Raw genomic sequence first — 13,750 nt, forward strand, 5'->3', positions numbered from 1 at the left:
TCTCGAATAAAGGCCATGTGTGGTCAGTGTAAAAGAAAGTAGGCTTGCATAGAAGGCCCACTAAAACAACTGGTTCTCTCTTCTCTAAAGACGCACTGCAGAGGATACAAATATCCTGCTAGCTCAAACAACAAAGAGATGCCAGACTTCCCTTTGTGTGTCTACAATCTTAGGCTTTTGTGACAGTTTTTCTTCCTCGCTTACATTAAGTAAAGCTTGGCGGGCAGCACAGTGAAGACGACTCAACCACACTGCTGATTAATGTGACACCCACCGTCTTACACTTAAAAAAACACTGTTAGTATAGCTGTGCGTGTCAGAGCTGATCATTACACTCGCATATTGATGATGTGTGGTAACCCAGGTCCTCTCCACGTGTCATTGTGCAGAACATTTTAGCAGGAGCTATATTTGGACCATATCAAGGACTGCTGCTAGCCTCTGCGCTCACCACTGTGGGCTCCACCATGTGCTACCTCCTGTCCAAGGCCTTCGGAAAGCGCTACATCATCAACCTCTTCCCCGATAAAGTCTCCATGCTGCAGAGGAAGGTAAATCTATGACCCCATGTAAACAACTCACGCAAAACTTGCTCAAGTAAAAGAGTGAAAAGAGTCTTATTAAACTCCAGGCAAAAGTTGCTTCTTAAAGTGAGACGTAGACCATGTTGACTTCAGGTTCACCTTATTGCCACGGACATCTCAATGCTCTGAAATCACACATTTTTATACACAACACTGCAAAAGATATCTCATTACAACAGAACATCGGGACAACACATGTAAACAAAAGCCCCTGTCTCAACTATCAGACTATTGGTCACATAAAAAAATATTTTAATTTGAATGTCTGTGGATTCCCCACCAAACACTGTAGCGTGAACAGATCCTGCCCCGGGGAAAGCGGGACAAGCTTGCGCACCTAACACGGTGGTCACTCCGACAGCTGTCCGACCTGCGTGGGTTAGGTTCCTCACGGAGGTGTCGGAACAATATCGTCGGCCTTTTATCTCACCCCGTAGCTAAATCGTTAGGATTTTCGGAATTATTGTCTTTCTGAGAGTCTTGTACGTCTACGCCCCAGGCGCTCTGAGTAGGATGTAACCCTAACACCCAGTATGAATAGTTATGTAGAACGTCTGTACTTTACTATGGCCTATTGTGAACTCCTCACCATTTATGACTAACACTGCCAAGTCTTCACCCAGGGAACTTCCCTTAAGCTCCTCTGGTAGAGTCAGTCGTCACATCTGTATCACACCGTTGACGGACTCTCAAATCTCAGTTTTTCTGCTTCTTTTCTGCTACTCTGAGGCTAGTACCTCCCCTAATCGCATGTGTCACACATACAGGAGAAGCCTTGTTCCAGAGTTAGCAACAAAATGTAACTGGTTTGGTTCTGTTAGAACCGGAAGCACTATAATAAGGCTCAAGTGACTATGTTACATAAAGTGTCTAAACAGTTTATATGTTAAATCAGTTCTACTTTTAAATCAAACAGGTTATAATAGTTATATTTTTCTATGATCTTCTTACAACACTCAACGTTTTCAAGGTCCCAATGAATCCTTGCACTTCTTTTTCTAAAATCTCTTATGTTGTGTTAACATTTGCAGGTTTCATCACTTCCCCCAGGATGTGTTATATTCTAATATCTCATGATTTAGTAGGAAATATGGCACCACAATATTAAGTCATATTTGTCTCTACTTACACATGTAATTATGCAAGTATCAGAAAGTGGTGTGACATAACATTGACACTCAAAAGAGAAACGCGTATCTGCTGTCCCGTCATAGATTGTTCCATCATCTCACAGCCTCTCATCTCCTCTTTCTCTCCCAGGTTGAGGAGAACCAGGACTGTTTGTTCTTCTTTCTGCTCTTCCTGAGATTCTTTCCCATGACTCCCAACTGGTTTCTGAACATGTCTGCCCCTATCGTCAACATCCCCATCACCTTCTTCTTCGGCTCAGTCTTCATTGGTAAGCACACATGATCACCTGACTAGTAAACGATGTGACGCCACATTCGTCACACTGTACGTCGTGAAGCTCACGCTCTAACGTGCAACAACACGGACCATTTTCCATCGTTGGGGTCCCCCCAGATAAATAATGTAAACACTAAAAGAAAAGGGACTTCAGATTCAGCGAGAGACATGTTTTTATTACGTGCCTTTTAGGTTTAAAGCATTCACCGAGCATTTCTGCAATTGCAAATTCTGCATTAAAGCTTTGCTTGATGTCTAAACTACAGTGTTTGTTCTGCTGTCTGCATTCCGTAGGCCTCCTGCCGTACAACTTCATCTGTGTCCAGACGGGCGTCATGCTGTCTGAGGTGGCGTCGTTGGATGACTTGTTCTCCTGGGTGAGGCTACTGCAGCTGCTGGCCATCGCCTGCATGGCTCTGCTGCCCGGCGCACTTATCCGCCGATTCAGTCAGAAGCGTCTCAAGCTGGATGTCCAATCGCAGAACGGGCTCATCACAGAGAAGAAGGTCCAGTGATTTGTTCTGGGAATTAGTTTGTTGTCTGGCGCTTTGATGCCCTCTACCCTCAAGAGTGATTGTATTTAAAGTGGTGAGGTTTTTTTAAGAAAAACTTGGCCCACACGTACACGGCTAAAGGCTTCTTTTATCTGGGCTGCTTTATGCTTCTGGAGCTTTAGGGAAATAAGACTGGCGCAATCGGAGTTTTAAGCCAAGTATTTTGTGGAACCAAATGTTGGTGTTTCTGTGTCAACTTCTAAGGGCACAGCATATGTGTATATAGATGTATGAATGTACAGTAATCATTTGAAGACTTTGCTCTTGCACTATTCTTATCCTGTAAGAGTTTCAACGTAAACAGCTGGTGTTTCAAGTGCCTGTGGTGCAGTGATAGTTTCAAACTTCTACCTCCAACATGGACTTTAATGTGACCGACTACTCATGTTTAATGTGGCTGGATGGTTCAGATGATTGTTGTTTAGGTTTGTTTGTATTATTTTATTTGTAACTGAAATATGTATGATGTTTGCAGCATATATTATACAACTTGAAGTATGTATTTTTCTTGTTTGACAATCGCATTTTGCAATTTCAGCACAAATTGTAATAGTTGGACAATTTTTACTCTTTTTAAACTCTGAACTCAAAGTTTTTCAAATTGTGTAATTTGGCCTCAGAGTCTTTTTGAGTAAAGAATTGAATTACATCATTATTTTTTTAGACTAAATGTCATGATGCCTAACTAGCTGGATTTCTTTCTGAAAGTGAATGTGTAGTTAATTCAGCCAGTGCTGTCTCTTTTCACAGCCTGTGTGTGTTTTGTACAGTACTGGTTATATTTTTCAACTTTCATCATGTGGGTTAAGATGTAAAGTGTTGTGTCAGCTAAATTCAAAGGTGTAAATTCTTTTGAGTGTAATGCACATTTATAGCGTCTTAGATCACAAATGACACGCCATCTTTGATTTTAGAGGGTTAAAAACTTTGAAATAATAAAACAGTAAACATGAAGACAAAGCAGTTTTTTTTTGTTGTTGTTTTTTTTTCAAATATTCTTTATTGCTCAGATCCAGGTTGCTCAGCAATACAGTTCACTCACAACTCAAAACAACAGCATGACTGTTTCCAGAAAGGTATGTATCCACAAGATGGATTCAAAATGGATCATACGTCTGTCCAGCGCACAGTCACCGATTACCTTGAGGTGTTTGGGACCTTCAGGCCTGTGGGAAATGTAGGACTTGAGGGTTGTAACAAAAGGAATCTCCCAAATGGTGAAATGCAGTTAAGAAATGGATCCATGTAAAACCACTACTGAAAGTCTAGCGCTATATGAAGTGTACATACTGGACTGCCGACAACAGTCTCATGCAATGCTTTGTGTTTTCCCATTTAACAACAAGACTGTACAAAAACACTGCCGTGGTTCTGCATACATCCAACCAGACTTTACTAAATCCTTCCTCGGCTGTGATTTTTGGATGGTTGTTGAATGCCCTCTTTTTCTGTTTAGTTGCAAAAGCAGAACAAGATTTTATCAGACATGGATACTCTGTCAACCTTCCTTCTTTGCATTTCACAGATTCATTTATTTTGCCGTTCTGATTCTCAAATCTGTTAGAACTCCTAGCTAGGATATGTTTCAACCACAATTTAACAACTAGTATTATTGGTAGTGATCTAAAAGGAATGAATATTAAAGCAAAGAATCGCAGCTACTGCTCCGGACTACATTATTAAATCAGTGTAAAAGACGAGAAAACCAGATCAACAGGAAAAAAAAACTAAACTATCAAACCACCATGTGATATGACTAACAACACAGTACAGTGATGTGTGTATTTCTGATTTTCTGGTACTGAATATTAATGTCTAGCAACACCCCACAAAACCTAGGAACACCAATCCTTGGAAGTAAAATGAAAAATAAAAAGGTTACTGTCATCTTGACAAGTTTCGCCTCAGATTGCGGTCGGCTTGCAGATGTCTCAACAACCAGGACGCTGTGCTGACAGCACCACAGTGAAACCAAACCAGCTGGAGGAAAACCTGCCCTTGCTGTGTAAAGAGCCAAAAACACAAGAGCGACAGAGGTCTGAAGAGTCCTCTGCAATGCAAGGAAAGAGCCTCAACTTCAAAACTGCTCTTAAAAAGTTACTCCCGACAAGTCAAACAAACCATGTGGGACAGACTACAATTTCCAGTGCAACTGCGAAAAAGCCGTTTTCTCCTCAACATGCCCTACTACGGTGGACCAGACCACTACAGGAGTCACACGTTTCGAGTAGAAGCACCGCACTGCATTCATGTGGGTAAGGTCAGGGTATTTGAACCGGGTCTGGTGAGCTATTGTCATCAGTATGAGGTACTGTGCCGGCTGTGGGGAGGCTTGCTGAAACAGCCTCAGGCATTGTGTGAGTTTGATAGACCTTTTATGTTTATTTTAGCACTGCTAGTCTGTGTTCACTGGGACGAAAATGATCCAACTCATCTGATGACAAAAGTCCGCCCTCGGAAAAAAATTGTAAAAATCAGCTCTCAACAGGTAAAAGGACTCCAAAGACAAACACTAACTTTCACTATATCATTCATTTATTTAATTTGTTTGCCCTACATTGATTTTAGTAACTAAAGTCAGCCTTGGATTCTGAGAGGTAATTCTGAAATGTACAGCACAACAACAAAAAATCTCAGTTTTGAGGGAAGCTGTGACGCTCTAAAATTCTCCCACCATCTCTCACAATGCAGGTGCAGACTGATAAGTGTTATAGAGAGACGAAAATGATGCATTTATGTGTGACTCTATTGTACATGTTTACAGATATACAGTTATCTTGTCGTACACAGTGACATATTAATGACTAGAGTTGTTCTACATTCTACACAGAAGACTAAGGTTTGTACACCATGTTCAAGAGTCCCGTCAGTGTATTTTTTAAGCTTCGTGTTTTCGTCAAATCAACCCCAGAGTATGTTGTTATCAAAAAGAGCTGGTAAGATTGAATTGGGTTGTTAAAAAAAATCTTCTTTTTTTTCACAAGTGAATAAACTTCATTGTTTTGTTTAAAAGTCTAAAAACAAAAACCTGGAGGTACAGTTGGGAAAAACAGGAGGTACAGTTGGTTTCGGTTTCTATCAACTGATTTGTACCTTTTTTGTTTTTCTTTGATGGTGAAATCAGTACACAACATCCACATTCAGAACCACTTCGGGCAGGTATGTACCCCTTACATCCTGCTCTTCATTCCTTTCTAGCAAAAATGTACTTGGAAATCCTTTTGACGTGTATCATTAAGAGGTTGTATGGCGTCCAGGCAAAGACAGTCCAACAGAGTTGACTACGGTTTACAAAGTTTCACTAGTTGGCTGGACCTGAAGAGTTTAGTGATTAGCCTACTGTAGATCTTTTGTCTTGTTCTTATTTTTCATTAAAAAAGAAAATTAAAAACGCTCAAATGATCAGTTAACAAGGCATATAAAATGGGGAAAAAGGGGAAATGAAAGATTGGACTGAGGTACCCTGAAGCCTGAGGTAGATCACAATACTGACATGCGCACTGTTCACATCCTGACCAAAGTTAACGCGATGGTTCACTTTACTGTTCTCCTATTTTTTCAGGTTTTTATTTATATTATTATTCATAGTCTAGTTTTCAAGAAAATAAACACTTCCCTTCAAAATAATATGGCAGTGTCCCACTGAGGAAAAAAAGAAAAGGACTTTGTTTTCTTTTTGTTTCTTATCAATAGCTCTCATCACAAAATAGGAAAAAAAATAGATTCATAAATATTACTCTCTCTTTTTATATATATATACACACACACACATGCGCACACACACACGGAGGAAGCTGTGCGTATTGGCAATAACCTTGCGTCAGGAAGATGCAGCTGATGGGTGATGTCTGAAAGGTGACAAAATAAGGCAACAAGCTTCCATGGTCTCCAAAGTAAAGCACAAAGGGACACCAGGACCTGCGTGTCCAGCTCCAGCTCGCCAAAAGAAAAGAAACACAAAAGAAAAGTTAACAGAAAAGAGCGAGAGTGAGAATGACAATGGCAATCTGTGCCTCTGTGCCGGCCTGCTGGACACGGCAGGGGTGATATTTCTAAAAAGGCTGCATATCGTACATTCACAGCTGTCATGCCGTTTTAGAAAGCTCCCTGACAAGAGAGTGTTGAAGCCAAACGCGGCCGCGGTCATGTATGCGGTTGTGTGTGTACCACAGGTCATACAGTTCCTCCCGGTGCCTCCCCAACCCCAACCACCACCCACCCTCTACCCAAAACCATTTCCTCACTGCCACTCCACACACCTCGAGTCTGTACCCTCCCACCCCAGCCCCCCTTAAGCCCACCTCCCCTCTCTGGGCCCTCAGCTGACATTTTATGTCGGCCCTCAAGACGTCCTCATAAGGCAGAGCGTGTGGCGGTACACATTCAAAATGACTGGTGGCCTGTTAGCAAGCAAAGGTGCATACATTTTTTTAAAGACGTCAATTTTTGCTCTGATCATTGAGGAGAATGTCTTCGGAGACAGACTTTTTTTTTTATCAGGACAAGCATGAATGTAGATATAGTCTACTGCACATGATGGAAGAGTGATAAAAACACCTCTGTTGTATTTAACCTTTGTTGAGTGAAAGTGGCAGTCAGTTCAATGTTATCAAAAGGCTACGTGGGACAAAAAGTGTTTCTTGACAACAACTATTTTCATCCTATTAAAAAAAGCATGCCAAATGAGAGAGAGTGATGCGAAAGTGAAGCAGAAATTAGCAGAAAAGAAAGAAACAAAAAAAAAGCAGTAAAGCATCAGATATGAATGGTGAGAGACATTTCAAAGGGACGTTATCTTTTACGTTGGCACACACAGGCTTGTTACAAAGATCCATTCACCATATTTACTTTTATAGGGTTTTTTTTCTTTTTGATTTCAGTGGCCTATATTGTGGACAAACAAGGGAAACTGCTTTATGTGTCTGTCACGGCCCAATCAATCTCTAGAACAAGTAAACATATTAAAAACTACACCAAGTTGTACTGCCATTTTGATAGAAAAATAACAGTGCATACTCTTCGTGTGTATCAATATACTTATCTACGCTGTGTTAATACTGCTAAGGATATTTAGTTTTGCAATCTTAATATCTCAAACTCTTGTGAGAGAAGGTGTCCATTGTCACTCGCTCTCGTCCTAACCCAAAATAATAATCACAATGCCTTATATGCTCATGTTAATACTGATGCTTCATCAGTTTGTTAGGCCTATGTTAGTCCAACTAAAGAGATAACGTTATGCAGGGCAACATACTATTTCCTGTTTACCTTTTTAACTGTGAGAACAACAGGTGCCAAATTCTCTGTCATTTCCACCTTTCTTGTAGATTTTTTTTGGTCTTTTATTGTTATGTTATATCAGTACGGTTTCTCCCACTCTATCTGCTCTCACAGGGCTGGCAGTGCACACAATGCCCTCAGCCTTTGGCTCTCACTTGTTTTCCCCCTAGTGAAGTTCTTTGGTTTTGATCCCGGTGCTGCTGGTCTGCCCTGCATGTCCCCCTTGGCCTTGGCCTTTGTCTGGGTAGTTCTCTGTTTGTTTAGGAGGGCTACATTCATTGGCAGGCGCCCGCTGGAGCCCCACTGGTCACTTGGAGTGGTGCGGTGACACGGCACCGCCCTGCTGGTGCTTCTGTTCCTGCTGTTTGACCTGCTGAATGATCTCCCTGATCTTCCTCTGTGCAGTCTGTTGGAGAGATATCACATGTATGACGAGGCATTAATTGATATCTGACAAGGTGTCCATGTTCCAAAAAAAAGAGAGAAATAAAAAAGACTGACTTAATTATTACCTATATGTAAATTGATTTAGTTAAACCCTAGATATAGACTGTTGATGTATATATGTATAATAGTGTTTTTTCCTGTATATATATATATATATATATATATATATATATATATATATATATGGAAATGTTTGGGAAGTGCTGAGCATACGACTGGATAAATGAGACTTGGATTATACTGCACACCAGTTGTGTGAGAGTTTGTAAACAGATGTTTTAATATAGTTTTGCTGTTGTTAATTGTTGCCCCCATTTACTTAAATGTATTAAGACTTTTCTCCGTTTTATGATTCTTTGTTCACCATGGAGGCATGTGAGAAAAACTCACATGCCTCAAGATAATTCAAGATAACACGGGGTGAGTAATTGATATACAATTGGTTATTTTAGGGGGTTAAGCATTCCCTTAATTCCAATTTGTGTACACCAAGTTGCAGTGAAATTAAAACTAGGTGCACCAAAGTGTGCAGATTCGGCCTCTAAGCAAAGATGAGCACACGATGTCAGATAATGCCACAATAAAAAATTTGTCAAGAGAAACATACGCCTTGTTTCTCTCACATGTTTTGTGATCACATCGCACATAGCTGCTCAAGTAAGGACTGTTGTTGTGAAATGTTCAAGCTAAACTCACCAGCTATCATATGTCTAATCAGAACATACACGTCTTCTTTGCTTTCCTCTATTTATTGTAAATGTACATGAGGCCTTTTGCACTTTTAGGGACCGTCTCTCTGCATGGTACATGGTGGCCACTGCATTAATAACAGCCATTCTTTTGTAACAGGTATTTGTAATGAACAAACTAATCAGCCCAATTGACTGACGACATCTGTGTCAGATTACAGGGCCTTAAACCTTGTTGTGCGTACCTGGCTGGCAAAGAAATGCCCGCTGATTTTCACAAAGACCTCATCGTTCTCGTCTGGAGTTTGGTCCCGCGGTACGATGACCTCAGCACTCGTAAGGTTCTGCAGCTCGTTTACCTGAAGAAAAAAAACCCGACTCCAGTGATCATTATCTTGGTTTTGTATTTCACCTCCAGCCTCACTTACAGAACATACATGACTCACTGAGGTAAACTGAAACACCCTTTAATAAAACCAAGCAAATCAGGTGCTATTTGATGCTTATGTTAAAGTAACGTAAGTAAATGCCACTTTCTTTTCCATCCTCGACCATAACTCAGTTCAAGCATCAACTCACCGTTTTGCCGCCTTTACCGATGACCCTGCCAGCTGCAGTTGAGGGAACTTTGATGTGCGTCTCCAGTTTGACCTCCTCCTTTGCTGAGAAGAAGTTCTCCTCTTTCAGCTTCCTATGTATCTGACCTTGGGCCTGGAATACAGAGGAGGGAATGAGGCAACGAGAGACTGGGGGAAATGGGGGTCCACCGCTGTTTACTATAATACAGTACCATTTAAATCATAATTTAAGTAGCTATTTTATCCTCAAAATGGTGGTCTTACCTTAAACTGAGCCTCTGCGGTTCCACTAATGATAACCATTCTTAGAGGGTCATTTGGACCCTCAGCTGGGGCAATCTGAGAAACACACACACACACACAGACAGGTTATGGAGACAAATAGGAAGAAAACGCAGACAAAAGCTGGTGTTTTTGAGCTGCAGTCATTCAGTGCATGTAACCACTGAATCATCTGAGAAGTTGGAAAATTCCTACGAATATATATCTTTAGATTACAATATGAGAATTCATTGACCAGCTGTTCAATCTCTCCAGATCAAGATGCTCAGCTTTCTAGTCATCTCCTTTTTTTGACCATAATTAACTAACATCCTCAGCTGTGGTCCATGACATGCTGCTGACTCAGCCAGCACTGACTGCCAACTTCACCCAAACGCTTCTAAAAATGTGTAGCATGTTGATTTAGACACGGTTTGACCTCCTCTTTCCCCGAATAGAAGTCCGCGCTCTATTAACCCACCTTGATGGAAGCTCCAGCGAAGTGGGCGAGTTGTTTGATGTGCTGGCCCTTCTTGCCAATCAAGGCCCCGACTGCCTGAGTTGGAATAAAGAGGTAGACAACCTCCTGTTCTGGAGCCTGTTGCTTAAAAAAGACCACACAGAAAAATATATTTCACCACATATTTACTATACTCTGCTGCTGATTGTGGCAGAGAAAAACATTTCACAACTGCTTTAAACAGTTACAAAATGTTGCATTTAATACTGAAAGCGATGACACCACATGCAAGGAAAGCTAAACTGAGCTCTCTTTGAGGGTTTTCTCTTCGGGTAAACATCCCGCTGGGTCGAAGCGGAATATTTCCTATTAGGGCCGAGGGTTGCCCTATGTTTTTGTTTTTCTTAGCATGGTAACACTCATGTACTCAAGGTTTATGAAGTGATTTTTTTATGAGCCACAGGACAACTCCGGGCTGAAAAGTCTCCTTCCAGAAATATTTGAGGTGTTCTGGTGACTGGGTGATGGTGTGCAGGAATGCCAGACTCACTCATCATAGCCGCTGACTGAGAGGTTCTCATGGTCTCTTATTTATGTCCCCCTGTCCATTAGTCTTATACCTTCCTCTTTTTCTTCTTGGCAGTCCTTCCCATGTATACCAAGTCACTTGCAAAGACAGACTAAATGCTTAGAAGACATCCTAAGCTTGAGGCTTTTTTTTAAAGATTTTTGTGTGCAAAAAAACATGCTTTCAACTATTAAAATATTTATCTAGCTTCACAAAAACCAAGTAATTAGTGGTTGAATCTCTGATCACCAAGGCAACATTGACTTTAGTGCAGATTTTAGGGAACATACTGAGTGCTGGTGGGTGATGGCACTTGCTGGAGGAACCCCGTACAGGCCACTGAGATGTGAAGAGTGACTCTAAAAGTGAAGTGACAAGCAGACCGTTCAGATGGCACACTCACATTTACAGACACATGCACATACCCTACTCAAGCTCTTATAAGGGGGAATTTCAGGGCATTAAGTCACAGTGACTCAGACATTAACCTTCTTGACTACGAAGCACGCAAATACATTCTCACACACTGTGTCACACCACTTTGGCTTGACCTCGTCAGGCAATGAGTGGAGACTTTGTTTTACAGACAAACTGACTCATCTCTGGAAAAGATGGGGGAATTCTGGTTGTTTCTAACTGTGTTGTGTACATGCAGGAAGACCTGAGTCAATACTGTGTTGTTTTTTCAAAAAGCACTCCAGGGGGAACCTGGTTTACCATGTGTTGGAAACAAATTGCTTTATCAAGTCAAAACTATTCCCTGCAGAAGCTGTGCATCGCTGAGCTGGGCGAGTATAACCAACAGCGGTAAAGTCATTCTAAAAAAAGCATTTCAAAATCTTTTTCACCACCTTTTATGTCTGGGTGCAGAGGTTAAAAAGATCATACTCACTAAGAATGGGGTGTATCCTGCTGGTGCCATAGGGGGCACTGCACCACGTGGTCCAGCAGCAGGGGGCAGAACCGGCAGACCAGAGGAGAAGATGCCCAGAGCGTTCAGGTTCAAGCCTGGGATCAGGTTGGACTGTTGCTGTGCAGAAGAAGAGAGGCAGCACAAGTTGAAAGCTACAAGAAATACGATACATTGCAATTTAATTAGGGCACATGTTTCACAAAAAAATATGCTGATATGCTGAGGAGCAGATCAATTTAAACTGAATTGTTGTGTTTCCTTCTGCAAAAGGACGCTGACTAAAACAGCTAACAAATTAAAAAAATTGCTTGTTTTGTGAACTGTTCCTTTACTACTACTGACTCAATTATATATACCCATCAATCATGTAAAGTGTATTTTATTTGTGTATTTTGTCACTGTCCTGAGACAACCATGTATCAGATAGAGTGAAGGATCAAGTGGTCTTTAATGGGTGGAGAAAACAATCCCACTTCTTAAGATGCATAAAGCATTTAAAAAGACACTTGACTACGATTGAAGAATGCGTTGTCACAACATCGAAAACAGGGCTGTTTCCTAAAAAAATATTTCTTCCTCAAAGTCAAGTCAGCTATTCTGGTTTCATGTCCGTGAAGAGACACGCGGCCTCTGTTCACTTCCTTGTTCCCAGTGTGCTTTGTGTAATATCCACAGTGTCTCACTAGATGGCCCTCACCGCTTACTGTAGAGTTCACGCTGAGCCCGGCAGGTGCCAGATCTGCTCTCCCCTGCCAGTACAAATTAACCGCATGCTGCGTGACACTTCTTGATGATTATTTCTGAGTCAATAATTGTCTGATCAAAACATAGGAGAACAAAAGCAGATATCAATTCTGAGTAACTGCTGCTCATCATGGAGAGCATCTTCACAGCGACTACAGCGAGTCGTCTCTGTGTTATAGGGAGTGTACAGCGTGTGATATCATCACTATCTCTCCTCCTCTGAGGTTGACCTCTCCGTCTGGCTGCAGCACTGGTGATGTCATCAGGGCAGTGTGAGAGAGGAGCAGGGTGAGAGAGCGGCCTACAGATATCAGATGGATGCTGGGAAAAGCAGTGTGTTACAGCAGGAACACAGACACACACAGCGGGGAAGTGAGCGTGAGTCAGAGGCTGCATGGAACAGGCACATGCGCACACACACACACACACACACACACACACACACACACACACACACACACACACACACACACACACACACACACACTCACAACTACGCTGTAGTCAAACACTCACTGATGAGCTATTCAGCTATCGTTTACTGTTATCCATTTACCAAGCAGACAACAACGAGTATTACTAATGCCGGTGGTAACGTGTACTGAAAGGAGAGGCGATATCATCCTGCTGTATATCATCACTCTGTTGTTCACCTGTCAGTCTATGTGAGTCAACCTGAGATCATAACCACACACGCACACACAAACAGTGAACGTTCAAGAGGCCTGCAGATGGTAACCTTTAAGCTCATCTTACGTTTATAGCAGCAACGTCGTTCTCGTAGGCTTCCCTCAGTTTCTTCATGATCTCCACCTCGGCTTTACAACTGTCATCCAAGCTGCCCTTCACCATGATGGTCCTCTCAAGGTTGTAAATGGTTAATTCTTTTAACCTGCAAGAGAGATCACACAAACACAAACATAAATATGTAAGTGGAACTACAAATACAGAGGACAGGAACACTCACATTCTGCTAACTATTTCCTCAGAAGTTGGATATGACTGAACTGATTTTAATTGTATTTCCTGTCTTTGTGTTTATCTAACTAAGTGTTGTTGAAGGCTGCATCATCACCATCAACAACTGACATTAAACATTTTTGCTCGCTGACAAGCAATTTAGCGTTGCATTTCCATAAATTTGGAAGACACAGAAGAAGACAAAAGAATGATGATAACTGAGGCAGCAGAGATAGTAGGATAGTCTGACTTTAAGTTCCCTAACGTGGCTCTGAATCACTTCCCATAATGCAGCTCGATAGCGT

The 13,750-nt window shown here is 41.6% G+C and overlaps 2 protein-coding genes across 3 annotated transcripts in view; one reads left to right on the forward strand and one right to left on the reverse strand.

Annotated features, from left to right (window-relative positions):
- tmem41aa (transmembrane protein 41aa) overlaps positions 1 to 3,506 on the forward strand; it is a 5,820-nt gene extending 2,314 nt beyond the window's left edge. Inside the window, exons 3-5 of the mRNA XM_068703450.1 lie at positions 390 to 551; positions 1,845 to 1,983; positions 2,286 to 3,506. Coding sequence (XP_068559551.1) covers positions 390 to 551; positions 1,845 to 1,983; positions 2,286 to 2,506 — 522 coding nt within the window. The 3' untranslated portion in view covers positions 2,507 to 3,506. The remainder of the gene's footprint in view (positions 1 to 389; positions 552 to 1,844; positions 1,984 to 2,285) is intronic.
- A 3,332-nt stretch (positions 3,507 to 6,838) lies between these two features.
- Positions 6,839 to 13,750, reverse strand: part of igf2bp2a (insulin-like growth factor 2 mRNA binding protein 2a) — a 47,264-nt gene continuing 40,352 nt past the window's right edge. Inside the window, exons 9-16 of one of the 2 annotated variants that reach the window (XM_068703483.1) lie at positions 13,242 to 13,377; positions 11,721 to 11,858; positions 11,119 to 11,187; positions 10,282 to 10,398; positions 9,804 to 9,878; positions 9,541 to 9,672; positions 9,207 to 9,320; positions 6,839 to 8,231 (exon numbers count right to left, since the gene is read on the reverse strand). In XM_068703483.1, coding sequence (XP_068559584.1) covers positions 8,133 to 8,231; positions 9,207 to 9,320; positions 9,541 to 9,672; positions 9,804 to 9,878; positions 10,282 to 10,398; positions 11,119 to 11,187; positions 11,721 to 11,858; positions 13,242 to 13,377 — 880 coding nt within the window. In that variant the 3' untranslated portion in view covers positions 6,839 to 8,132. Of the gene's footprint in view, positions 8,232 to 9,206; positions 9,321 to 9,540; positions 9,673 to 9,803; positions 9,879 to 10,281; positions 10,405 to 11,118; positions 11,188 to 11,720; positions 11,859 to 13,241; positions 13,378 to 13,750 lie in introns of both variants that reach the window. The other variant, XM_068703473.1, reaches the window with a different exon arrangement.

Source organism: Cebidichthys violaceus, unplaced genomic scaffold (assembly GCF_023349555.1).
Source record: "Cebidichthys violaceus isolate CVI_PGR_0920_01 unplaced genomic scaffold, fCebVio1.0.p SCAF_11, whole genome shotgun sequence".
Taxonomy (NCBI): domain Eukaryota; kingdom Metazoa; phylum Chordata; class Actinopteri; order Perciformes; family Stichaeidae; genus Cebidichthys; species Cebidichthys violaceus.